Consider the following 26,708-nt stretch of genomic DNA (forward strand, 5'->3'; position numbering starts at 1 on the left):
TATTTAAGAGGTAGAGTTACAGACAGTGTAAGAGAGAAACAGAGAGAAAGGTCTTCCTTCCATTGGTTCACCCCCCAAATTGCCGCTATGGCCGGAACTACGCCGATCCGAAGCCAGGAGCCAGGTGCTTCCTTCTGGTCTCCCACCCAGGTGCAGGAGCCCAAGCACTTGGACCATCCTCCACTGCCCTCCTGGGCCCAAGAAGAAAACTGGACTGGAAGAGGAGCAGCCGGGACTAGAACCTGGTGCCCATATGGGATACCGGCGTCTCAGGCGGAGGCTTAGCCAAGTGAGCCATGGTGCCGGCGCCTTGATCTATTTTTAAAAGTTGGGTTGGATCTACCTTTTGAGTGGTGAAAAAAATGATCCATGGAATTCCATTGTCCTTGGTATCCTCAAAGCTATAATGAACTAAGGAGATGAAGTGAGGCTTTCCCACTTTTCCTCTTGTGTTGAAGCTATGATATCTTCTGTATACTCTAATACATCCCATAAAGAAATAACCGAAACCCTCCAGTTAAAGTAATATTATTTGTATATCAAGAATCTGGGGGCAGTTTGTATGCTACCTTCACATGTTCTGCTAAGTAAAACATGAAATTCTAGGAAGATATTTTTCCGCATTCAATACTGTCATTAATTCACTTATTCCAAGACATTTATTAGACAGCAACTCTTCTAGCTGCAGGGATATGATCTCTTATCAATGATAATGTGTAGAATAATATGATCTTATTATTCATCACTTGAGTATGTATAAGTGCCTTTGTGAAAAATCCAAGAGGAAAAATTAGAAGAGGCTTTTAAATAAGCTGCTGATAAAAGAAAATTAGTACTTGTAAAAATGTGCAGTAAACTTTTTCTTGTATTAGTCTACTGAAAGTTTCTAAAATAATGAATATATTTTTGAAACTCCTGGAATATTTTCAGTCCCATGTATTGAAATTTGAGAAAAATTCTGGAACATGCATGAGAGATTTAGAAATGTCGCACATCACTGTTGTCTTAGCAATGGAGATTCATTTTCCTCACTAGATTGGCTTATCGAAGAAAGCTAGAATAACTGAGAAGATGCTTTTTATTTTATTCAAAGTAAATGTTGGAAGAACAACTTCAATATCTCTAATGTAAGTGAAACAGCTTGATGAAACATTGTTTGCCAGGAGTACTAGATGGCTACTTCTGGTTAACCTCATAACTAAAATGATAGAAAATTCACCACCATGCAGGTGGCAAATGTAGTATAAGAAAATTTCTCTTTTTGTATAGAACTGAGAGGAGCACTATAAATATGGAAAGCAGAACAAACCATCGTTCTTGAAGTCACAGTGCTGAACAATAGAATCAACTGTTATAACCAAAGCTGGATACATCTAGCATATGTTAATAGGAAATGGGTTGTTAATGTGTCAAGTAGCATTTTTTGGAAATGATAGCATTGTTCATAGATAGATATGAAAACACAGAATTTATGTACCCATTGGTATGGAGAACTGATTGATGATTATAAACTTATTTATATAGCACCATCATCTTCGTCTAGAGATGAAGGTCATACATTAGAAATGATGAGGCATTGATCAGAATTATCCTCAGATCCTGAGAACTTTAAATCAGTTAATGATGTCTTAAGTGTAGACTGTGTGGGAGAAACAATCTTTTAATCAATATACTATTTCCTTCATTTGTGATAAATTCTAATTCACTAGGATCCTAATTTTACGCAGTGTTTACACTGAAGAATAAATGAGAGCCCTTAGAACCATGGCAGAAAATAATAGAAAAGTCATGGACCATTCTCACTAAATAAAATCTCAGTTATCCTGGAGAAATTAATTGTATCCAGTAAGTGAATTCTGAGTGGGATTAGTCACTTGCTTGTGTTATTATGTTTGAAGAACTGATGACTTAGTCATAATTTCTTTCCCAACTTTTGTTGGAAGACGCAATTATCATTCAAACTGTACTTTTTTTGACTTTTTATTTTAATTTTCCATTAGTTTTCATAGATTCTACATGCTTTGTAGATAAAATTCTAAGAACATGATATTCTACAGTCTAGAATATTCTGTATTTATGTTTTAATATTATATTAATACCAGCCAGCGCCATGGCTCACTTGGCTAATCCTCCACCTGCGGCACTGGCACCCCAGGTTCTAGTCCCGGTTTGGGAGCCGGATTCTGTCCCGGTTGCTCCTCTTCTAGTCCAGCTCTCGGCTGTGTCTCGGCAGTGGAGGATGGCCCAAGTGCCTGGGCTCTGCACCCGCATGGGAGACCAGAAGGAAGTACCTGGCTCCTGGCTTCGGATGGGCGCAGCGCCCCAGCCACAGCGCACTGGCCGTAGCAGCCATTTAGGGGGTGAACCAATGGAAAAGGAAGACCTTTTTCTCTGTCTCCCTCTGTCTCTCTAACTCTGCCTGTCAAAAAAAATTATATTAATACCAAAGCTTTATATTTGGCACATGTATATAAAATTTAGTAACACAATGGAAACAATCTCAAACATCCACTTAAAATGTCTTCTATGAACATAATAGCCTACTGGCAAACTTAGAGCTGGATAGTGAATGAGTGAATGAATGAATGCATTCATGGAATTAAATTCATAATCAAAATAATCAAGCATAGATTCACTATAAATGTTTCCATGATTTTAGGGTTGGCACAGCATCCCTTGTGTCTAGGTTAGCTAGGACAGAGTCCATATGAATCCCATTAAACAGCTGAGAGGCTTTCTTAGAGTGAAGCTATCAGAAAACAGTGAGGAAACAGATAACTTGGAAATCTTACTGGAAGCAACCACTAAAATTGGGATGTATCTCTCTGTAGTGAAGAAGTCGGGACAGATCATGATCTATAATCACCAGATATTAAGTATTTTTTGAATTCTTTTGGTTGTTGTTAAAGAGAAGAATTACAAGAGGGAAACAATCAACTACATCCACATGAAAGGTTGGTTTTATATAGTACAAAAAATACATAGAGGCACAGAAAGGCATAGAAAAAAATTTTGTAATAATTAGGGTTAATCCTTTGGGATACTAACTGCATACAATTTTCCATCTCACAATAAGCCACATGCCAAATTGATGATGAAAATAAATATGAGAACACTGTATGTTTGCAAACAGATGAAATTTATTCAAAGTACTTAGAAATACCAGGGAACATTTTGTTGCATTTTAGACCATATATTTTATCATCTGGCACAACAGAATAAAATAAAGAGGATATCTTTAGTTCTTTCATCTTTCATGATAGCCTAGATTTTATTCATTTTTTTGTTTTCTTTTGTTCTCTTAATTTAGAAGAGACAGGATAAGATGCACAAAATCAGCAGGCGAATCCACATTTCACAGGTGGACATTTCCAATAGGCTCAGGGTCTCTGGAACTTTTCAGTAGAATCCATATGACCAATATCTTCCATAGCAAGATGGGCGGCAGCAGCCATATCCATAGCCTCCATAGCCAGGATAGCCATAGCCATAGCCACAACCATAGCCACAGCCAAGCCCACCATAGCCATAGCCCCCATAGTAGTTGCCATAATAGATCATGGTGACAGCAGTGGATGGTTCTGGTGTAGGAGAGGAAGGTAGTTTCTTGAGTTTGAACACTGCCTTCTTTATAAGTTCTTTTATACTTTCCCAGTAGGGGGAGTGGCAAATCACAAAGCAATGTTGCCCTCATTAGAAACTATTTTTGCACAAAGGAAAAACCACAAACAATAGCAATAGTAAAGCTCTCATAAATGCCTCATTTCATTAGGCATACTGAAGCCTTCATTGCTAAGATTATTCTAATGTTATGTCAAGATTTTCAAAATTAAGTTATAAGCTTTGAATGACAGGTTTTGACAAAGATTTAGAGCTCTTCCTCACAAAGAGCTCAAATCTAAATTCTATGATGTGACTAGATGAAATCACATAAGCTATGTAAACTACATCTGTTTCAGATTGTTTTTAGCTTATTTCAAATTCATCTACAGTAGAGGGTGTCACTCTGACTTTGGAGTTTATTTAGAACATGAGATCTATACTACTGTTCAATATTTCTTTGACAAATTAAATTCATTTTCTGTAAATTTTTAGATTAGATAACATATTTATAAGGTATGAATTTACAAATGCATATATGTATATTCTTTTTATATATCATGACAAACTGTCTTCATTTGCCTTCTCTACTAGATGGCAAAATATACTATTATTATTCATTACATTTTTTATATATTAAGGTATAGAGAAAATATTTCATGAATTTCATAGAGAATTTATTGCAAGAATACAGTGATACTTTCTTCCTTCCCCCATTGAAACCTCCCTTGCTCCTTTCATTCTTTCCTTTTTTTCTTTTAATTTTTTACAATCACATACTGCAAATTAAGTTTATAATCACATGCTGAATGCTCCTCTAGACAATGGATCCACAAGTTAAAAGCAGAAAGACCATTTTTCCACATAAATATAGACATGAGTTATAAACAATAATAAAATCACAAATGTCAATTTCATTTGTGCATTACAGTTTTTGAACATTATATATTAGCTGCCACAAATCGAGAAAGCATAATATTTGACTTTTTGAGTCTTGCTTATTTCAATAAGCACAATAGTCTCCAGTTGTATCCATTTTGTCCCAAAAGAAAGGATTTCATTCTCTTTTATGATGGAGTAATTTTCATTGCGTGTCTCTACCACATTTTCTTTATCCAGTCATAATATGGTAGACATCTGGGTTAATTCCATTTTAGCTATTTTGAATTTAAGTGCTCTAAACTTGGGGATACAAAAACTCTTTCATATGCTAATTTCATTTAATTTGGGTATATTACCATGAGTGGGATGGCTGGGTCAGAGGATAGATCTATTTTCATATTTCTGAAGAATCTTGATTGTCTTCCATAATAGTAGTACTATTTACATTCCCACCATCGGTGTATTGGGTCACCTTTCTCTGTACCAGCATTTGCTATTTTTTGATTTTTGGATAATAGCCATTCTAACTGCTATGAGGTAAAACTTCATTGGGGTTTTTTGTTGCAATTCCTTAATGACTAGTGTTCTTTTGACACATTTGTTGATCATTTGTATTTCATTTTTGAAAAATGCCTGTTCACATGCTTTGCCCACTTCTTTATTGGATTGTTTGTTTTGTTGTTGAGCTTCTTCAGTTTCTTAAATATTCTGGATGTTAACCCTTTTTCAGGCACATAGTTTGCAAATATTTTCTCCTACTCTGTCAGTGGCCTCTTCAGTTTCTTGAGTGTTTCCTTTGCATCTGAGTTTGATGTAACCTTATTTTTCTTTTTCTTTTTTTAAAGATTTATTTTATTTATTTGAAAGAGTTACAGAGAAAGGTAGAGACAGAGACAGAGGTCTTCCATCACTGGTTCACTCCCCAGATGGCTGCTATGGCTGGAGCTACGCCGATCTGAAGCCAGGAACCAGGAGCTTCTTCTGGGTCTTTCATGTGGGTGCAGGGGCCCAAGAACTTGGGCCGTCTTCTACTGCTATCCCAGGCCTTAGCTGAGACTGGATTACAAGAGGAGCAGCCAGTACTAGAGCTGGCGCCCATATGGGATGCTCGTGCTTCAGGCCAGGGCTTTAACCTGTCACGTCAGCGGCAGCCCCATAATCTTATTTTTTTATTTTTCCTTTCATTGCTTGTGCTTCCAGGGTCATATACAAGAAATATTTGCCTATGCAAATGTCTTGCAATGTTTCTTCTATGTTTTGCTCTATCAATCTGAAAAACATTAATTCTTTTCCATAACAGCTAAACTCAACAGAACTCAAAATTCAATAGTTGTCAGAATTCCAATGTCATTGCAGTCATTATTTCACTCTCTCTCCTCTTCTTCACTTGGAGGAGGAAACAACTTCATCCATCTTGTGCTGGCATCTCTTGATAGCAGAGTTTATTGTTATTTTCTGGTGCCAGCACAAAAAAAACAAACAAGCAAGCAAACTGGTCAGTCTACTACCTGTCATTCAGTGCTACATCCTTGTGACACTGCAGTCAGAAAAGTCATCCAACTATGCTAGGAAAGTGAAGGAGGTGGAACTCAGATGTACTTGAGGGAGCAACAATTACTGCATCTCAACCTGTCTTTGCCACATTTGTTGGCAAACTTGGTAGGACTTGATTTTTATTACAGAAAAATAAAATAAAACATTCTTTTTCCTAATTTATTTTAAACTAAGTTATTTTATTTAAAAGGTGATAGAACACATCATAGAGGAGGTGGAGAGAAAGAGAGAGAACTCATCCTTCGATTCACTCCACAGATACCTACAACAGCTTGAACTGTGCAAGGCTGAAGCCAAGAAACACGAACTCAATCTAGGTTTCCCATGTAATTGGCAGGAACTCAACTACCTGAGGCACCACCTGCTGTCCTGAGGGTCTGCATTGGTAGGGAGCTGGAACCAAGATCCAGAGCCAGGAATTGGACTCAAGTACTTTGATGTGGCAAATGGGCATCTTAATTTCTGCTATGCCAAATGCTCTCCCTGCTTCCTCTCCTTTCTTTGCTTTTAGAAGTAAAGCATTAATGCTGATTTTTTTTTAAAAAGTTTGATGACACAAGGTCTTAAATGAGGATCTAACCATGTCTGAGTTATCTTATTCTACTCTCCACTAAAGCTCGCATCCAACAAAACAGTTATGGGAAGAAATATGTAAAAGAAAATTATATGCCAGACACTGTTCTAAATTATTGACACATATTAACTGATTTGACTTGCCAAATTGTTTATAGGGTAGATACAATTATCACCATCACATTTGAAGTTGGGGCAGCTGAGACACATAATCACAGTGATTACACAAATGTAAGAGATACAGGCAAGATGTATACCGAAAAAGCTGTTTTCAAAAGTTTAATTTACCAAGTTCTACTAAGTCCTGTGAAGTCTTTTTATCAAAAACATATTTAGATAAATAGTTGATCTAACCCTTAAGTTTAGCTCTGAGATTCACTGCCTCAAAATATTGGTGAATTGCAATATTCTTCTCATAATCACCTATATTATCTTTACCACTTGACTGTTAGTAAAAGTGTTTTAGTTTTGAAGAAAATATACCTCTATTAATAGTATTGTTTTAAATAAAGAAACACGTGTACTCTCCTTTGAGTCATAATGTAGATAGAACAAATGTCTTGAGATGGAAAGAAAGAAACAGTTTGGGAGAGGGAGGAAGGGAAACAAGTATGGCTATCAGAATTGTAGCCATGAAATACATGAATTCTGTTATTGTTATATTAATAAAGGAAAGAAAATTCTTTAACAGAAATGCAGTTTTATGAACCAAATGTTCTCTCTTTCTTTTTTTATATTTTTATTTTCTGGTTATAACTTCAGGATATATTTAAAAACATTAAAAAATATTTGGCATTTTAAAACAGAGTCATTAAATGAAATACTGATGTAACTGAAGGAGGAAATTCTAGTTTTTTTGGCCTGGTATTCCAGATTTCAGGCTATTGAGTTTTTGTCAACAGTCTCATGAAGCTGAGTCACAAGAAATGGTCTTATGACTATCTTATGAATTTTTGTAAAAATTATTTCTCATGAAAAATGAGGAGAATCCCAGGAGCAATAATGTAGACTTCCAGCAGCGGGGAAGAGATGGAGAACCTCAAGCTTAAGAACAAGGTGCATTATTGGTTGTCTGGAGCAGATCAGACTTTGTGTACTAAAAATGCTATGTGTAGCCATAAAGACTTGTTATGAAGACTGGTTGTGTGTCTTATGTGTGTAGGCTTTTAAAGGCAGGACAACTGGTTCTTATTTTTGCTCCACAAGTAATTCACGTTGACTCAACAACAGGAATGTGCTCAATGCCTCTAAGGCCAGATTTTAAAATCAAGACTCAACAAATTCCTCACATTGTCTTTGCAGTTTAGCAAATGATGTGACTTGTGTGTGTGCCCCACCCCCACTGGGGGCATATAAAAGGCCCTCTGCAAGGAGCATTGTTCAGACTCAAGTCACCTACACTCCTCCTCCTTCTCCACCCAAGGACAACCTCAACAACCAACACCATGTGTGGCTACTACGGAAACTACTATGGCGGCCGTGGCTATGGATGCTGTGGCTACGGAGGCCTGGGCTATGGCTATGGAGGCCTGGGCTGCGGCCTTGGCTCCTACTATGGCTGTGGCTACCGCAGACTGGGCTGTGGCTATGGCTGTGGCTATGGCTATGGTTCACGCTCTCTCTGTGGCTGTGGCTATGGCTGTGGCTCTGGCTATGGCTCTGGCTTTGGCTACTACTACTGAGGATGCTTACGAAGACCCTGGCCCTCGACAACTGTGACATTGGCATTCACCATTCTGAACTCCCTATGTTCTGTGTTTCATGCTTGAATGATAAAGATGATCCTGCCTCAGAAGTCTGGTGCGGTCTGTTGGTGACCTACAATCTAACCTGTGATTCTGAAGAATTCTCTATGAAGTGGGATAAGGTGAAAAAATCACCTGAAAGCAAATAGTTCCCATTTTATCCAGGGGATGGTGTCACAGCAGCTGCCCTGATGATTTTCATGATGGAGCTTTTCCCCCTGTTGCCTTAATAAACTTGATTCATCTGAAAAGTAACTTTGGCTTTTTGTCTGTTGTTTGATGTCTAATACTACTTATTGTTTTTCATTTTGTTTTGTAAGAAAGATAAAAAGATAACAATTACCTTCTTTGGAAATTATTTTTCCTTAGTATTTTTGGATCAGTTTCTTTACCATTTCAAGTGTCAGTTTTCTTCAGACTGGAACTTATTTCATAAACTTCAGTTTCTTCTTGCTATAGTTTGACTCCCAGATTTCGTGTAGATATTTAAACTGCTAAAGTCATACTTCTTTAGCAGATATAGTGTTTAGGGCCTACTGGGCAGTCTTGGAGTCATTGGGGGTGTTTGGAGGGTAGTTCTCTTGTGATATCTAAAATTCTTTCATATGCACTGAGTGTGGTCCACTATACACTCTGTTTCCTGGCTCATCAGGTGATCCTTATCCTTGGCATACTCTTCACCATTACCAACTGCTACCCTCACCAAGGAAAAAAAAGGGGACTACCTAACTTGGACTTGAATCTCCCAAACTGTGAATCAAATGAAACTTTTCTTTTTATAAAGTTATAAAGTTGGTTTCTTCAGGTATTTCACTGTAGTAAAGAATATTTTACTAAAGTGACTTATCTACTTCTCAAGCAAAAATGCAGAATCTGCTGGTAGTTCTCCATGCTAGATCAGTTAGTATTCATATTTTAGATTGATCGTTGACTGAAAAATGGTACAAAATGAGGCAAATTTAGTTTCCTTTTTCATTAAGCATATATCTTTTTTTAAACTTTTATTTAATAAATATAAATTTCCAAAGTACAACTTTTGGATTATAGCAGCTTTTTCCCCCCATAACCTCCTTTCCACCCACAACCCTCCCACCTCCCGCTCCTTCTCCCATCCCATTCACATCAAAATTCATTTTCAATTATCTTTATATACAGAAGATCAACTTAGTATATACTAAGTAAAGACTTCAACAGTTTTCACCCGCACAGAAACACAAAGTATAAATTACTGTTTGAATACTAGTTATACCGCTAATTCACGTAGTACAACACATTAAGGACAGTGATCCTATGTGGGGAGTAGTACACAGTGACTCCTGTTGTTGATTTAACACTCTTATTTCTGACATCAGTGATACCCTAGGCTCTTGTCATGAGTTGCCAAGGCTATAGAAACCTTTTGAGTTCATCAACTCTGATCTTATTTAGACAAGGCCATATTCAAAGTGGAAGTTCTCTCCTCCCTTCAGAGAAAGGTACCTCGTTCTTTGATGGCTCATTCTTTCCACTGGGATCTCACTCACAGTGATCTTTCATTTAGGTTTTTTTTTTTTTTTTTCTTCACAGTGTCTTGGCTTTCCATGCCTAAAATGCTCTCAGGGGCTTTTTACCTGGATCCGAATGCCTTAAGTGCTGATTATAAGGCCAGAGTGCAGTTTAGTACATCTGCTCTTCTATGAGTCTGCTGTGTATCCTGCTTCCCATGTTGGATCGTTCTCTCATTTTTAATTATTTTTTTTTTAAACAGGCAGAGTGGACAGTGAGAGAGAGAGACAGAAAGAAAGGTCTTCCTTTTCCGTTGGTTCACCCACTAATGTCTGCTGCGGCCGGTGCACCGCGCTGGTCCGAAGCCAGGAGCCAGGTGCTTCTTCTTCATCTCCCATGCGGGTGCAGGGCCCAAGCACCTGAGCCATCCTCCACTGACTCCCAGGCCACAGCAGAGAGCTGGACTGGAAGAGGAGCAACCAGGACTGAATCTGGCGCCCCAACCGGGACTAGAACCTGGTGTGCCAGTGCCGCAGGCGGAGGATTAGCCTATTGAGCAGTGGTGCCAGCCTCTGCTTTTTAAATCTATCAGTTAGTATTAGCAGACACTAATCTTGTTTATGTGATCCCTTTGACTCTTAATCCTATCATTATGATCAATTATGAACTGAAACTGATCATTTTTACTAGTGAGATGGCATTGGTACATGCCACCTTGATGGGATTGAATTAGAATCCCCTGGCACATTTCTAGCTTTACCATTAGGGGTAAGTCCGAGTGAGCATGTGCTGAATTGTACATCTCTTCCCTCTCTGATTCCCACTCTCATTTAACACGGATCACTTTTCAGTTAAATTTAAGCACCTAAGAATAATTGTGTGTTAATTAAAGAGTTCAACCAATGGTATTAAGTAGAACAAAAAAAATACTAAAAAGAATAAAGTAGTAAGTCGTTGCTCAACAGTCAGGACAAGGGCTGTTTCGAGTCACTGTTTCTTAAAGTGTCCATTTCACTTCAACAGGTTTCCTTTTCTGTGCTCGGTTAGTAGTCACTGATCAGGGAGAACATATGATATTTGTCCCTTTGGGACTGGCTTAATTCACTCAGCATAATGTTTTCCAGATTCCTCCATCTTGTTGCAAATGACTGGGTTTCGTTGTTTTTGACTGCTGTATAGTATTCTATAGAGTACATGTCCCATAATTTATTTATCCAGTCTACTGTTGATGGGCATTTAGGTTGATTCCATGTCTTAGCTATTGTGAATTGAGCTGCAATAAACATTAAGGTGCAGACAGCTTGTTTGTTTGCCAATTTCATTTCCTTTGGGTAAATTGCAAGGAGTGGGATGGCTGGCTTGTATGGTAGGGTTATATTCAGGTTCTGAGGAATCTCCAAACTGACTTCCATAGTGGCTTTACCAGTTTGCATTCCCACCAACAGTGGGTTAGTGTCCCTTTTTCCCCACATCCTCACCAGCATCTGCTGTTAGTTGATTTCTGTATGTGAGTCATTCTAACTGGGGTGAGGTGAAACCTCATTGTGGTTTTGATTTGCATTTCCCTGATTGCTAGTGATCCTGAACATTTTTTCATGTGTCTGTTGGCCATTTGGACTTCCTCTTTTGAAAAATGTCTATTGAGATCCTTGGCCCATCTCTTAAGTGGGTTTTTGTTGTTGTTGTTGTGGAATTTCTTGATCTCTTTATAGATTCTGGTTATTAATCCTTTTTCGGTTGCATAGTTTACAAATATTTTTTACCATTCCATTGGTTGCCTCTTCACTTTCCTGACTGTTTCTTTTGAAGTACAGAAACTTCTCAATTTGATGTAATCCCAATTGTTAATTTTGGCTTTGACTTCCTGTGCCTCCGGGGTCTTTTCCAAGAAGTCTTTGCCTGTGCCTATATCTTACAGGGTTTCTCCAATGTTCTCTAATAATTTGATGGTGTTGGGTCGTAGAGTTAGATCTTTAATACATGTTGAGTGGATTTTTGTGTAAGGTGTAAGGTAGGTGCCTTGCTTCATGCTTCTGCATGTGGAAATCCAGTTTTCCCAGCACCATTTGTTGAAGAGAATGTCCTTGCTCCAGGAATTGGTTTTAGATCCTTGATCAAATATAAGTTGGCTGTAGACATTTGGATTGATTTCTGGTGTTTCTATTCTGTTCCGTTGGTCTATCCATCTGTTTCTGTAAGCATATATCTTTTTTGAAAAAAGATTCATTTATTTACTTGAAAGGCAGAGTTACAGAGAGGCAAAGGTAGAGCAAAAGAAAGAGAGGTCTTCCATCTGCTGATTTAGTCCCAAAATGGCCACAATGGCTGGAGCTATGCCAATCCAATGCCAGGAGCCAGGAGCTTCTACTGGGTCTCCCACATTGGTGCAGTGGCCCAAGCAGTTGGAACATTTTCTCCTGCTTTCCCAACCCATAGCAGAGAGCTGGATCTAAATAGGATCAGCAGTACTAGAACTGGTGCCCATATGGGATGCAGGCACTGCAGGCAGAGGATTAACCTACTGCACCACAGTGCTGGCCCCTAAGCATATATCTTAAAATGAATTAATATTGTTGCAGTAGCCTCCATTTTCATTTTAACGTTATTATTTTTGTAGGAAATATAATATATGGTATAATTTTATAATGTAGCTCCTAAGCTAGTATTAGAATGTAAAACACTTTGCTCTACATGGTAGCAATAATACCTAGATAAAAATATTTTAAAATATAATTTCCTATTTGATAGGCAGAGTGTGTATAACAGGTCAAATCCAGGATCTTGTAATTCCATCCAGATCTCTTATGAAGGTGGCAGGGTCCCAAGCACTTTGGCCATCAACCATTGCCTTCCCAGGCACATTGGCAGAAAGTTGGATCAGATTATTCCAGTATCACAATCAGTGGGTTAAACTTTTGTACCACAATGCTGGCACTGAAAATATTATTTCATATGCGAGCTGAGAAGCTTCAGGGTCTCACAAATAAGCAATTCAAGATGTTAAATGGGATTATGGTCACATCAGGGGCTTAGATATGGAAGAATACACTTTTATACTCAGGTCATTGTTGGCAGAATTCAATTCCCTGCAGGTGTAGGACTTTATAGCTCATTTTCTTGCTGGATGTTGACTTCTGTAGGCTGTTTCCTGTAGCTCTCTCTCAGTTCCGAAATGGTACCCACAGTTTCTCACTCATAATTTTCTCAAAACACCTCCAAAAGAGGTAGAGATTCTAGCAAGAGAGCTCTAACCTTATGCAACATAATCATATAATTACTTGTTTAGGAATCATCCACGAAAGAACTTCATTACTAAGAGATTCTCACTGAATGAACTGTGCAAGCCTCTTTCCACTCTGTTAGGAAGCATGAGCTGGTATCCAATTAAACAACATAAAGCAAGAGACCAAAATAAAACTGTAAAGAATCTGAAAATTAATCTGACATTGGCAACATAACACACAAAAATAGAGAGCTAAGTGCAAAGCATAATCAGCTTGTATTGTACATAAATGGTCATATAGGACTAGAAGTATCCTAATATTAAACAAATTTCCAATACACCCTAGAAAATCAATCATCAAACTGAAAATTAAGAAAATCTCAGAATAAGAAAAGATAATGAAATGATGCTAAAATTATAATAAATCATATTTGACTTATCTGACAAGGATTTTAAAGGAGTCATACATTGCTTAACATCAAATTCTCTTGAAACACGCAAGCACATAGAAAACCTAAATAAAATAGATATTGTAAAGAAATCAAAATAAAACTACAGAACTGAAATATAATATCAGATGTTAAAAAAATCACTTGATGGTCAATAGAATAGAGAAGACAGAATATAGAGTCATAGAACTTGAGAACATACCAATATAGTTCAGTAAATGTGAGTTTGAAGTATAAACTAAACTGAAAATAAAAATCAGCAGAAAAGGATAAAGTTGTGAAAAGTACAATTCATGTTATCATTGTCCCATTAATCAAGGTAAGTATAATCGAAGCTGGAATAATACCTGATGAGATACACATATAGATCCAAGAGGTGAATTATGTATAGGTGAACTTACCTGTGATAGTTTATAATGCATGCATATATCAAAGCACCATACTATACATTTAACATATATGCAATTTGTATTTGTTAATCAATCCCTAATAAAGCTGGAAAATAATGAAATAAATTTGGATTATTTAGAAGGGGTAGATTCTGAGGCCAGTCTTTACAACTAGTTCTGCGTCTAAGAGAACTACTCTTGGTTGTTTTTCCCTTGCTTCTTTCTCTCTATAGTTGGACTTCGGTGGTAGCCTTTAGTTTTTAGATTTGCCACAGTTGTTATGAAACCCTCCTCTGTGATTTAGAATGATGGAAAGAGTGATAGAGCTGAGAACATTAGATTGTTGTATCTTGGATAGGTCCTTGGCACTATATATTGGAACTTAGTACTGGAAGACAATCAAATTCCATTTGGCACATGTGTTTGGAAGTTAGTTATTGAGGCACAGAACTGTGATCATGAGACAAGCTGATGTCAAGCCAGATAAGAGAGGTACTATAGCCCTGTATCTGGATGAGGGAGAGGCACCGTATTCTTGATCTGCCTTGCCTATAGTGGAGTTTCTGCCATACTGAGATGGAGGAAGAATGATGGAAGGAGCAGACTGGACTCAATTCAACAAGATTTAAACTCTCTAAATCTATATTTAATAGATACTCTTGAATAAATGCTTCTTCATTTGCTGTATGTCTTTATGATAGTTTAGTAAAATAATATTTCTTTACTTGCTTTGTATCATTAGGATAATTTCCAAAATATTTCATTTTATAAGTTTTAATATACCTGATAAGGGCCTGGTATCTGACTTCAGCTTTTCTGAGTATCTTGGCTCTTGCAGTCAAAATTCACAGCTTCTGTATAGTTTCCACTTTGGCTTTTTGATCATGCTGAAACAGCCTTTCTTGTAATCTGTCTGTTAATAATCCTGATCACTATGGCATAACTAGAGAAGCCTACTATGGAAGTGTTTACTTCAGTATTTCTTCCTTCCTATTTCATCAACTTTTAGTTTTTGGAGATGCTAGGATAGTAGAGCCTTATGTGTTGACTGTCTTCAATTATGAAGGATGAACAGACAACTCCACATTATTCTTTCATCTGGTTGTTTCCAGAAAACATGCACAACGGGACTGGTCAAGAGTTTATTCAACCCCATTGTTTGATTTCCATTCAAAGAGCAATTTTCTATGAATTCTCCACCAATTACAGGAAATTTAAATTCACTAAAGATTGATAGATATTGTTGCTTTATATTTCATCATTGTTAATATTATTAATGTTAGGGGGCCAGCATAGTGGTGCAGCGGGTTAAAGCCCTGGCCTGAAGTGCTGGCATCCCATATGGGTGACAGTTCTAGTCCTCGCTGCTCCTCTTCCGATCAGCTCTCTGCTATGGCCTGGGAAAGCAAGAGAAGATGGTCCAAGTCCTTGGGCCCCTGCACCCTCTTGGGAGACCCAAAGGAAGCTCCTGGCTCCTGGCTTCAGACTGGTGCAGCTCCAGCCGTTGCAGCCATTGGGGAGTGAAACAGCTGATGGAAGACCTCTCTCACTGTCTCTACCTCTCTCTGTAACTCTGTCCTTCAAATAAATAAAATAAATCTTTTAAAAAAGTGTCCTGGTCAAGTGAATAAAGTTATTATAAATAGCTTTTCTTAATATCAAACAGGATTAAAAGATTAAAGTTATACTTTTCAGCCTATATTTTACGTCAGACTTGTTTTACATGAAGTTTCTATATGCACACTAGGGTCTTCAAAATTCAGTAAATTGTCCATAGTGATTGACACAGCCGAGGAAGCCCTCACTGTGCCTGAGCTCACCCAGCAGGTCTTCGATGCCAAGAATATGATGGCCGCCTGTGACCCCCGGCACGGCCGGTACCTCACCGAGGTCGCTGTCTTCCGTGGACGGAAACATATGTAAATTCTGTAATCTCTCTGTAACTTGGGATTGACAGAATACCTATTGTGCAGCCACTATGCATAGACTGAGTTTGAGACTATATTTTGTAATTGAATTTAAAGACAAAACCATACTAAGTAATATATAAGAAATAGTTACAGCTGCCCAATGCCACAAATTCAAATTCTCACTATCAGGAAAGAAGGAAATGGGGATTAAATAATGAAATAGGGGTATGATTTTTGTCTATGAGTTTAATCGAACTTTGGATATACTAAAGAAGAGGCTTTGATAACACCAAGGTAACTTATAGTCAGTAGTACTTGGACATGGTCACGAAAATAGATTGATAAAAATTATCCAATATGCTGGTTTAATATAGCTACTGGTCAAGCCCAACACATCATATCTTGAACTATAAATCACTAGTGGGTGAAATGCTGTAGGTTTGCAAATAAATTTGGAATTTTTTTTTTAAACTTTTATTTAATGCATATAATTTTCCAAAGTACGACTTATGGATTACAATGGCTTCCCCCCCATACTGTCCCTCCCACCCACAACCCTCCCCTTTCCCACTCCCTCTCCCCTTCCATTCACATCAAGATTCATTTTCGATTATCTTAATATACAGAAGATCAGCTTAGTATACATTAAGTATGGATTTCAACAGTTTGCTCCCACACAGAAACATAAAGTGAAAAATAATAGATGATTTTTTTTAAATGATGATGAAATCAGAGCAGACCTATTGTCATGTTTAATCCCAGTGAGAGTCAAGTTGGGAATTGATAATTTCTTTTTTTTTTTTTTTTTTTTTTACAGAGGATCAGTTTAGTATGCATTAAGTAAGGATTTCAACAGTTTGCACCCCCATAGAAACACAAAGTGAAATATATTGTTTGAGTACTCGTTATAGCATTAAATCTCAATGTACAGCACATTAAGGATAGAGATCCTACATGAGGAGTAAGTGCACAGTGACTCCTGTTGTTGACTTTACCAATTGACACTCCTGTCTATGGCATCAGTAATCTCCCTATGCTCCAGTCCTGAGTTTCCAAGGCTATGGAAGCCCTCTGAGTTCTCCGACTCTTATCTTGTTTAGACAAGGTCATAGTCAAAGTGGAGGTTCTCTCCTCCCTTCAGAGAAAGGTACCTCCTTCTTTGATGACCTGTTCTTTCCACTGGGATCTCACTCGCAGAGATCTTTTGCCAGAGTGTCTTGGCTTTCCATGCCTGAAATACTCTCATGAGCTTTTCAGCCAGCTCCGAATGCCTTTAGGGCTGATTCTGAGGCCAGAGTGCTATTTAGGACATCTGCCATTCTATGAGTCTGCTGAGTATCTCACTTCCCATGTTGTTGCCTTCTATACGAGCTGGGTGATATGTGAGGCAAAACACAAGCACAGTTGGAATCATGTCCTAACATAATTGGCATTAAAACCAGTTCAAGAATTCCCCACAACCAATAAAACCAAAACAACTTCACTGTGTGTCAGGACTGTAATGAAATCATGTGCCTTTTTTGAGGGATTGTTATTTAACCTTGGAGGTTTCTTCATTACTGATGTTAATTTTAACCTCTGTTTACAGCTACTAGGACATGTAACCATGACAAATCTCTGTCTACTTAAATTCTAGCTTTATTTAATATGCTTATTAATATCTGCAAATATGTAGCATTAGAAAAAAAGTACTGCTTCAAAAGGATAGGAAAGTATGAAAATGTTTGGAAGAAAAGACACAGTGACAAAATTCCCTTGTAAAATGTTGAATAATAAAAGTGGTTTGCCATTTTTTGAGGGGTAATATTATTATCTTTGGTTTACACTTTAAATATGCATGTATCTAAAATTTTGTCTGTAATGCGAAGTTGTGGTAGAGAGCCTGTTTAACCCCATTGTTCCTGGATGTATAGAAAATGAAAGACTGTATTTGCAATCTGTGTTTTAAAATACTCCATATTCTCTCAAAGATTTATTCCCAGGATGTACTACCTGATGTGGGGAATTGAAAAAGTTACATCAGTTCAGGCACTCTTGCCCAGTATGTACAAACCCCAATCTAGTTATGGAAAACTTCAGACAAATCCAAGTTGGAGAATATTCTCCAAAATACCTGGCTCTAAAATTTTCTAGACCATGAAAATCAGAAAAAAATTGAGGAACTATCATCAAGTAAAGCACACTAGACAGGCAAAGCAATCAAACACAATGCAAAGTGGAGCCTGGAATAGAAAATGAAGGACCCTGAAAAGACGGATGGTGAAATAAAGTACAGTTCAGTTAAGTGTATTGCAAAGGTTAAATTCTCTGATTGCGAAATGCGTTGTGGTTATAAAAGATGCTATACACTAGGTGACATTGAGTTATATACTTTATAGATAATATTATAATATGTGTTGAAGTTGGAAACACAAATATTAAGAGAAAGTGTGTAACCAAAGTTACCCATCTGCACAGTTTAGATAGAAGGTAGACTTTGAGTACTGTCACATTTGGAGGAAAGTCTGAAGAGAAATAAAGAATACAAAGATACTTAAAAGGAGCAGATGTCTGTGGCAAGATGAAATAAATGTTGGCGAGTCTTTAAGGAATGCAAACAGCTTTGTTGAATCTGGATACAGCTCAGAAGCCTGGGTACAAGAATATGATTTGGATCACAGATTTAACAAGTTTGGGGTCTGTATCATCCCTGCAAGAGCAGTTTCAGCAGAGGGGAGGGGTGGAGAGCAAAAAGTGTGATCAGAGAGGTACAGCAATATTAGGATGCCGCCATGGAAATATATGTGAAATTTTTTGATTGTACTGAATACAGAAAAATGGATTTCATGAAATCTTTACTTAATATATACTAAATCGATCTTCTGTATATAAAGAGAATTTAAAATGAATCTTGATGTGAACGGAAGGGGAGAGGGAGCGGGAGATGGGAGGGGTGCGAGTGGGAGGGAAATTATGGGGGGGAGGGGAAACCATTGTAATCCATAAACTGTACTTTGGAAATTTACATTTAATAAATAAAAAAAAGAAAAGAAAAATGGATTTCTTCAAGGGGTTTAAAGAAAGATTTTCTTAAAGTATCTTTATGGAATACACTTGATAACCTAATATATTCAGAAAACATCTCAAAAATGTTAAAAAGTAAATACATGTGATGTGGTACAAAGATCTCACTACTGTGATTAGATAGAGTACTCAACTTACCAGGAGAAAAAAAAAGCTATACATGGAAAAATATTACAAGGTAGAAAAAATTATAGTAAAGTAGAAAAAATGTTGTTAGAAGGGGGAATTATGTTTACCATTATAATAAAAACAATGCATTCAATATCCCTTTTATCAATATCATTTTATCAGCCAAAATCAGGTTAATTATAACTTTTGATTGGGTGAAGTAATTCAGTTTATAAAATTTAGGTGATGCTCCAAGAACTTAAGTAGCTTAGATAAAGCATATTGCTTGTTGTTTCAACTAGATTTTACTGAAAATTTAAGCTATCCTTTGATTGACTCTGTTATATGATACTCAAGACTATTTTTTTTGTGGAAAATTTGAATATGATATAATGAAAATGTCTTCCATTCCTAAGTCCAGCAGGAAACCCACGTGGAAAGGACATTCAAAATGCATGAAGAAAGAATAAATAGAAAATGTATTGATGTGGTCATTTGTATGAAAACATTTTTCTGTTGAGTTAAGATTCTATTTTATTGTTGTCCATTTGAAATAGTCTCAAGATTGGATGGATTGGATGATTTAAAAAATATTTACTTTTGTTTGAATGATCACCACAAATGAGTTAATTAAACAGAAAACATGTCTAACCTGTGAATCATCTTCATTTGCAAGGTAATCCAGTCTCAATTTTAAATATCCTAAGGGAACATACTAACAAAAATATTTTTTTCTAAGAACTAAAATGGGCTATTAGAAATCCATGTGTATGGGTAATACTACCTTCCTATATTCATTCAAATTCATTCATTCAAATCAACACACAGAGATATTTTTAGTATTAAGCTACTCCCAATTTGGCTATACAATAGGCAAATCACACTGATTTGAATTATAGCAGTAATATTTCAATGGTTATACAAAAATACTCTCTATGCTAGGTTATATAGATTCCTGATTGGATTATTGAGAAAGAAACAATTCTGTTTCTTTTTAAAAAGGCAGAGTTACAGAGAGAGAGAGCGGGAGAGAGAGAGAGAGAAATCTTTCCTCCACCAGTTAACTCCCAAAATGGCCTGGATAGGGGCTGTATCAGCCCAAAGCCAGGGGCCCAGAAATTCTTTTGTGTCTCCCTATCTGTGTAGGGACCTAATCCCTTGGACCATCATCTGCTGCTTTCCCAGGTGCATTAGCAGGAAGCTGGATTGGAAGTGGAGCAGCTGGGACACAAACCACACCCATATGTGAAGCTGGCATCACAGGTGGCAACTTAACCTACTACCCACAATGCCGTCCTCTGTTTCTAATTCAGTGACAAACACAAATAGTTGATGTATAGTTTCTTCAGAATATTAACATCATTATATACACAATTTGGATAAATAAAATAGAAACATTGTATTCTACAGTATAAATTACATTTTCTTGTTTTCATTAGATGTTTTCTTTTTGCTTTTTTAATATTTTTTTTCTTTATTTGAGATACAGAGTTATACTCAGAGACAGAAAGAAAGGTCTTCCCTCCATTGGTTCACAGCTGGAACCAGGCCCATCTGAAACTAGGAGCCAGAGATTTCTTCCAGACCTCTCATGTTGGTGCAGGGGACCAAACTTTCCCAGGCCATAAACAGAGAGTTGGGTAAGAAGAGAAGCAAATGGGTAATGAACCAGCGCCCATATTGCATGCCAGTGCCACAGGATGTGCATTAACCTACTAGGCCACAGTGTCCTTCCCTTCAGGAGAAGTTGAACATAAATGAGAATTATAATTAGACTCTCTGATATAAGCATGGAGAAAAAAAATTTGCTAATATCTTATTTTCTTGAGTTTAAGTTAAATTGTTATCTACATCATGGAAAAAGATACAATTGTTTTAAGTATACAAAAGTAACTGAATCTAGGAAGAAAAGAATTATTTGTATCAGTAGGGGAAAAAAAGCTTTTCAGACAAATGGAACATTTTTGTTGTGAAATTCTCTCTCTCTCTCTCTCTCTCTCTCACACACACACACACATGCACACATGCACACCTATCCCTATCTCAGTGAAATTATTGGGGCTAACAGCAAATAAGATTATGGCCAATTAATGTACTCCTTTTTGTATGAAGATAGTTACATGAGACTAAAATTAACATTTAGAATGAGGCTGGATTATGTGAATGTGAGTGTATGAGTTTCCCCATTCATTGAATAAGAAAGAAGCCCTGGGGTAGATGTTTGGCACGGTAGTTTAGATGCAAGTTGACCCCATGCTCCACATAGAACCTTGGTTAAAGTTCCAGCACTGCTTGTGTTGTAGCTTCTTGCTTCTGCTCACATTGAGAGTCAGGAGATGATAGTTTAAGAATTTCTGGCCGGTGCCACGGCTCACTAGGCTAATCCTCCACCTTGCGGCGCCGGCACACAAGGTTCTAGTCCCGGTCGGGGTGCTGGATTCTGTCCTGGTTGTCCCTCTTCCAGGCCAGCTCTCTGCTGTGGCCCGGGAAGGCAGTGGAGGATGGCCCAAGTGCTTGGGCCCTGCACCCGCATGGGAGACCAGGATAAGTACCTGGCTCCTGCCATCGGATCAGCGCGGTGCGCCGGCTGCAGCGCGCTGGCCGCAGTGGCCATTGGAGGGTGAACCAACAGCAAAGGAAGACCTTTCTCTCTGTCTCTCTCTCTCACTGTCCACTCTGCCTGTCAAAAAAAAAAAAAAAAAAAAATTGGGTACCTGTCACCCATGTCAGAGATTCAGATTGAGTTTCAGGCACTGATTTTTGTCTGGTCCAATCCTGATATTGTGGGTAATTGGAAAGTGAACTAGGAAATGTAAGATCTGTCTCTTTCTGTCTATCAGTAAATAATGTAAATATCTAAAATTTAAAAGAAGAATTAAGTCTTTACCCGGATAGAGTCCCAACTGAGGGACCAAACAAAGCAATCTTCCTTAATATGAATGGAACTTCATCTTACTGTTGAGAAACAACAAATTAACTAGATTACTCATAAAATGAGCCAATGATAGGAGCATCTCTGGTGGGTCACACCCACACTGAAATCATATAAAAGGGCCTCTGCAGGGAGAACTCTCCAGACTCGAGTCACCTACACTCCTCCTCCTTCTCCACCCAAGGACAACCTCAACAACCAACACCATGTGTGGCTACTATGGAAACTACTATGGTGGCCGTGGCTATGGATGCTGTGGCTACGGAGGCCTGGGCTATGGCTATGGAGGCCTGGGCTGTGGCCTTGGCTCCTACTATGGCTGTGGCTACCGCAGACTGGGCTGTGGCTATGGCTGTGGCTATGGCTATGGTTCACGCTCTCTCTGTGGCTGTGGCTATGGCTGTGGCTCTGGCTATGGCTCTGGCTTTGGCTACTACTACTGAGGATGCCAAAGGAGACTCTGGCCCTCGACAACTGTGATAATGGCATTCACCAGTTCTCAACACCCCATGTTCTATGCTTCATACTTGGATAAAGATCCTGTTTTAGAAGTAGTATATTCTGTTGTTGACTTAAAATCTAATGTACAGTTTTCCCCATGAAGTGGGATAAGATGAAATTCATCTGAGACCACATTCACCAGGATGATGATGCCATAGCAACTGCTTTGATGACTTTCTCGATGGAGCTATTTCCCTTGTTGACCTAATAAACTTGTTTAATCCGTAAGACCAACTCTGGCTTTTTTTGTGAGTCATTTGATATCTGATACTATTGCAATTTTGTATTTCAATCTTTTAGAAAGATAATCATTCCTTGCCTTGGGAAATATTTTCCCTTACTATTTCTTGATCAGTTTCTTTACCAAATCAAAGGTCTTTTTCTTAAGTGTAATTTATTTTTGATAAATCTTAATGTCCCTTTCTGCAATGGATAAAACAACATATACTTTATTGGGTAACTCTCAACACAAAATCAATACTATTTATAGTTAGGGTAAAGATTTCCTCACATATGGTACAAATTAAAGAAAAAATTACTTCCCCAAACTTTATTTTTTTAACTTTTATTTAGTAAATCTAAATTTCCAAAGTACAGTTTATGGATTACAATGGCTCCCCCCCATAATTTCCCTCCCACTCACACCCCTCCCATCTCCTACTCCCTCTCCCATTTCATTCACATCAAGATTCATTTTCAATTCTCTTTATATACAGAAGATCAATTTAGATATATTAAGTAAAGATTTCATCAGTTTGCACCCACACAGAAACACAAAGTGTAAAATACTGTTTCAGTACTAGTTCTAGCATTACTTCACATTGGACAACACATTAAGGACAGATCCCACATGAGAAGTAAGTACACAGTGACTCTTGTTGTTGAATTAACAAATTGACACTCTTGTTTATGGTGTCAGTAATCTCCCTAGGCTCTAGTCATGAGTTGCCAAGGCTATGGAAGCCTTTTGAGTTCACTGACTTCAATCTTATTCTGACAGGGTCATAGTCAAAATGGAAGTTCTCTCCTCTCTTCAGAGAAAGGTACCTCCTTCTTTGATGGCCCCGTTCTTTCCACTGGGATCTCACTCACAGAGATCTTTCATTTAGGTCTTTTTTCTTTTCCAGGGTGTCTTGGCTTTCCATGCCTAAAATACTCTCATGGGTTCTTCAGCCATATCCGAATGCCTTAAGGGCTGATTCTGAGGCCAGAGTGCTATTTAGGACATCTGCCATTCTATCATGTGCACATATCTTAAAATTATTGCTCTTCATATGTTTAATCTTCCGTTTTAAGGGTATTATTTTTATAAGAGAGAGAACCTAAGGAATAATTTTTTAATTTGATACACCTTGGGCTAGTAACAGCTTGTAAAACTACTTGACCTACTAGTAGATAACAAGATTAGGTAAAACACTATTTCAGTATAGAATAAGAAGTTTGATTTTCTTACACGTATGTTACCCAATACATTGGATGAAACAGCAGTTGTATCTGAGATGTGTGTATAGAAGACTCCAATTCCATATTCAGACCATTGAAGGCAGAATACATATCCTTGCAAACACCGGACTGCATCACCATTTTCTTGCTGTCTGTTGGCTGAAGTCCCTTACATGCAGTCTCCTTGAGGCCACTTCAGCTCCAACAGGCTGCACGAGGCTCCTTGCCAGGTTTGTTCCACAAAACTGTTTCTTGTTTTCTCAAAGTCAGCAAGGGAAACAGAGAGACTCCAGCAAGAGAGTTTTTCCATCTCACATACTCACATCACCATACATAATAAGATGCACTTGGTGTGTTCTACTTGCTGAAAGCAAGCCACAGGTCTCACCCACACTCACAGCTAAGTGCTCACAGATGGGCACCAACATCAGGGGGCAGAAATGCGTGGGGCTTGTTCGGCGTCTGTCCACCACAAATTCAATGCTGTATGTCCTTCATATTAGCAATGAGGAAGTTGTCCTTCATTTTAAATGCTCTTCAGTAATTTCCACACTGTTGGGATTACCTTGTTTCATGAGGATATGGCAGAATTCTCCTGAGCAATTAAACACGCCTGGGATTTTTATGGGGATATTGGGTAAATCTTTTTCTTCATTAATTCAAGGATTTTGTCTATTTATGATTTTTATACCTTATGGTCAATTTTTATGTTTTGTTTCCCTGAGAATGTACCTATATGTATTTTCATATTTATACAAATAGAGGACTGAAAAATAGTGTCATAAGACTTGCAAAATTTCATTTGTTTCAGTGTTTCCCTCTATTTTTGTATGTTTTTTTCCTTCTGTTCTTGATCAAATTAGCAGATAGTATGTGACTTTAATTCTCCTAAGTATATTTTGTCTCATTTATGCCTGCTTACTTCCTATTCTCTACCTTATTAATTTCTGCTTTTCTAATAATTATTCACATTATTGTGAGTTCTTTCATTTACTTGGATATCTTTCCTGAAGTTCTTAAAACTAGAATGCTAACTTGATTTCTTTAATTTTTCTGATAAATGTGTTCAGTGATGTGAATTTTCCTCTAAATTCTCTTGTAAGTATTCGTACAGATGTTTCAATGCACTATATTCAGTACCACTCACTATTTAAAATTGTATAATTTGGTGTCAGCTCTGTGGCATAGTGGGTAAAGCTGCCATCTGCAGTGCTGGAATCTCATATGGGTGCCGCTTCAAGTCCCGGCTGCTCTACTTCCAATCCAGCTCTCTGCTCTGGCCTGGGAAAGCAGTAGAGGATGGCCCAAGTCCTTGGGCCTCTTAACCCACGTGGGAGACCAGGAAGAAGTTCCTGGCTGCTGGCTTTGGACTGCACAGCTCCAGCAGTTGCAGCCAATTGGGGAGTGAACCAGTGGATGGAAGACCTCTCTCTCTCCCTGCATCTCCTTCTCTGTGTGTAACTCTGACTTTAAAATAAATAAATAAATCTTTTAAAAAATGTGTAATTTTATTTGTATGTGCTCTCCCACCTAGAATTTTTAATAGAAGCCTTTTTACTTTCCAAGCAATCAGCTTTTCTTTTATTCATTTTGCCAGTAATTATTAATGTTCTGAGTAACTGAATACTTTTCCCCATTATTTCTATTTTATGAAACTTGATGATGTAATTTTTACAACACAAGATAAATTTTGTGGCTGTCTTGCAAGAGATGGAGAAGATTTTTTCTTTTATTTTAGGGTATAAAATAATATCTATCCACATATAGCTTCCTTAGATTCTACAGTTTTGAGTTCATAACCTGAGCAGACCCCTAAATACCAACTGAAAGCCATATAAGGAAAAAACCACAGGTACTGTTTGAAACATGTTCAAACCAATTGACACTAAAACCATCTCAAAATTTCCTGACAACCCATAGACCCAGGACGAAGCTCTGTGTCAGAGTGACTGTAATGAGCTCAGGTGCCTTCAAGAAGCAATTCTTCTTCTTCTTTGTAGGATTGTTAAATGCAAATGCTAAATTTAGACTATATTACTGGCCAACAACAGATTACAAAACCAAAGAAAATACTGGGTTTCAACTGGAAGCATGTTGAAAAATCCTAGTTTTACTTTTAACATCTTTGTTATGATCTGCAAATATACTGCCTTGGAAACAAAAGTGTCACCTCAAAAGGGTAGGGTAGGATGGAAGACTGGAGGTGGAGACATTGTCTCAGGATCCATTTGTAAAGTTTGAATATAGAAAATGTTTTGTCATCTATTGTGTATCAAAACTATTCCTTTCAGTTTAAATTTCACAGGAACGGCTATTTATAATTTTACATATCCTCCAAAGCCATCATATGGACCCTGTTGTTTAAATCTATAAATCCTGGCTATATAAAAAGGAAAATACTTAATATATGAGAATCTTAAAGTTTAAAATGATTCCAGAAACTTTCAAATTCGTTGACATCATATGCTCCCAAAAACAGAAAAGTGAAAATGCCACATCTTTTCTCATATTCTTGCCCAAAATGTATAACCCTATTTTCTTATGAAAAAACTTCAGACTAATCCAAATTGGAGGATATTAAACAAGATATCAGACTCTTTAAAACGTTCAGGGTCATGAATGTCAAGGAAATTATGAGGACTGTTACAAATTAGAGGAGATTAAAGAGTTACAGGATTCAGGGTGCCAGCACTGTGGCGCAGCAGGTTAACGCCCTGGCCTGAAGCGCTGGCATCCCATATGGGTGCCTGTTCTAGTCCCGGCTGCTCCACTTCCTATCCAGCTCTCTGCTATGGCCTGGGAAAGCAGGAGAAGATGGCCTAAGTCCTTGGGCCCCTGCGCCCAATTCATA

At 37.7% G+C, this 26,708-nt stretch overlaps 1 protein-coding gene across 1 annotated transcript; it reads right to left on the bottom strand.

Moving 5' to 3' along the window:
* Positions 1-3,128: 3,128 nt before the first annotated feature.
* On the bottom strand, positions 3,129-3,597 carry LOC149126915 (keratin-associated protein 20-1-like). Its single transcript, XM_089330346.1, has one exon. It carries the CDS (start codon positions 3,559-3,561, stop codon positions 3,400-3,402), a length of 162 nt encoding a protein of 53 aa, XP_089186472.1. The 5' UTR covers positions 3,562-3,597; the 3' UTR covers positions 3,129-3,399.
* Positions 3,598-26,708: the final 23,111 nt, after the last annotated feature.

This window comes from Oryctolagus cuniculus, chromosome 4 (genome assembly GCF_051225735.1).
Source record: "Oryctolagus cuniculus isolate XC-2025 breed Fujian yellow rabbit chromosome 4, ASM5122573v1, whole genome shotgun sequence".
Taxonomy (NCBI): Eukaryota; Metazoa; Chordata; class Mammalia; order Lagomorpha; family Leporidae; genus Oryctolagus; species Oryctolagus cuniculus.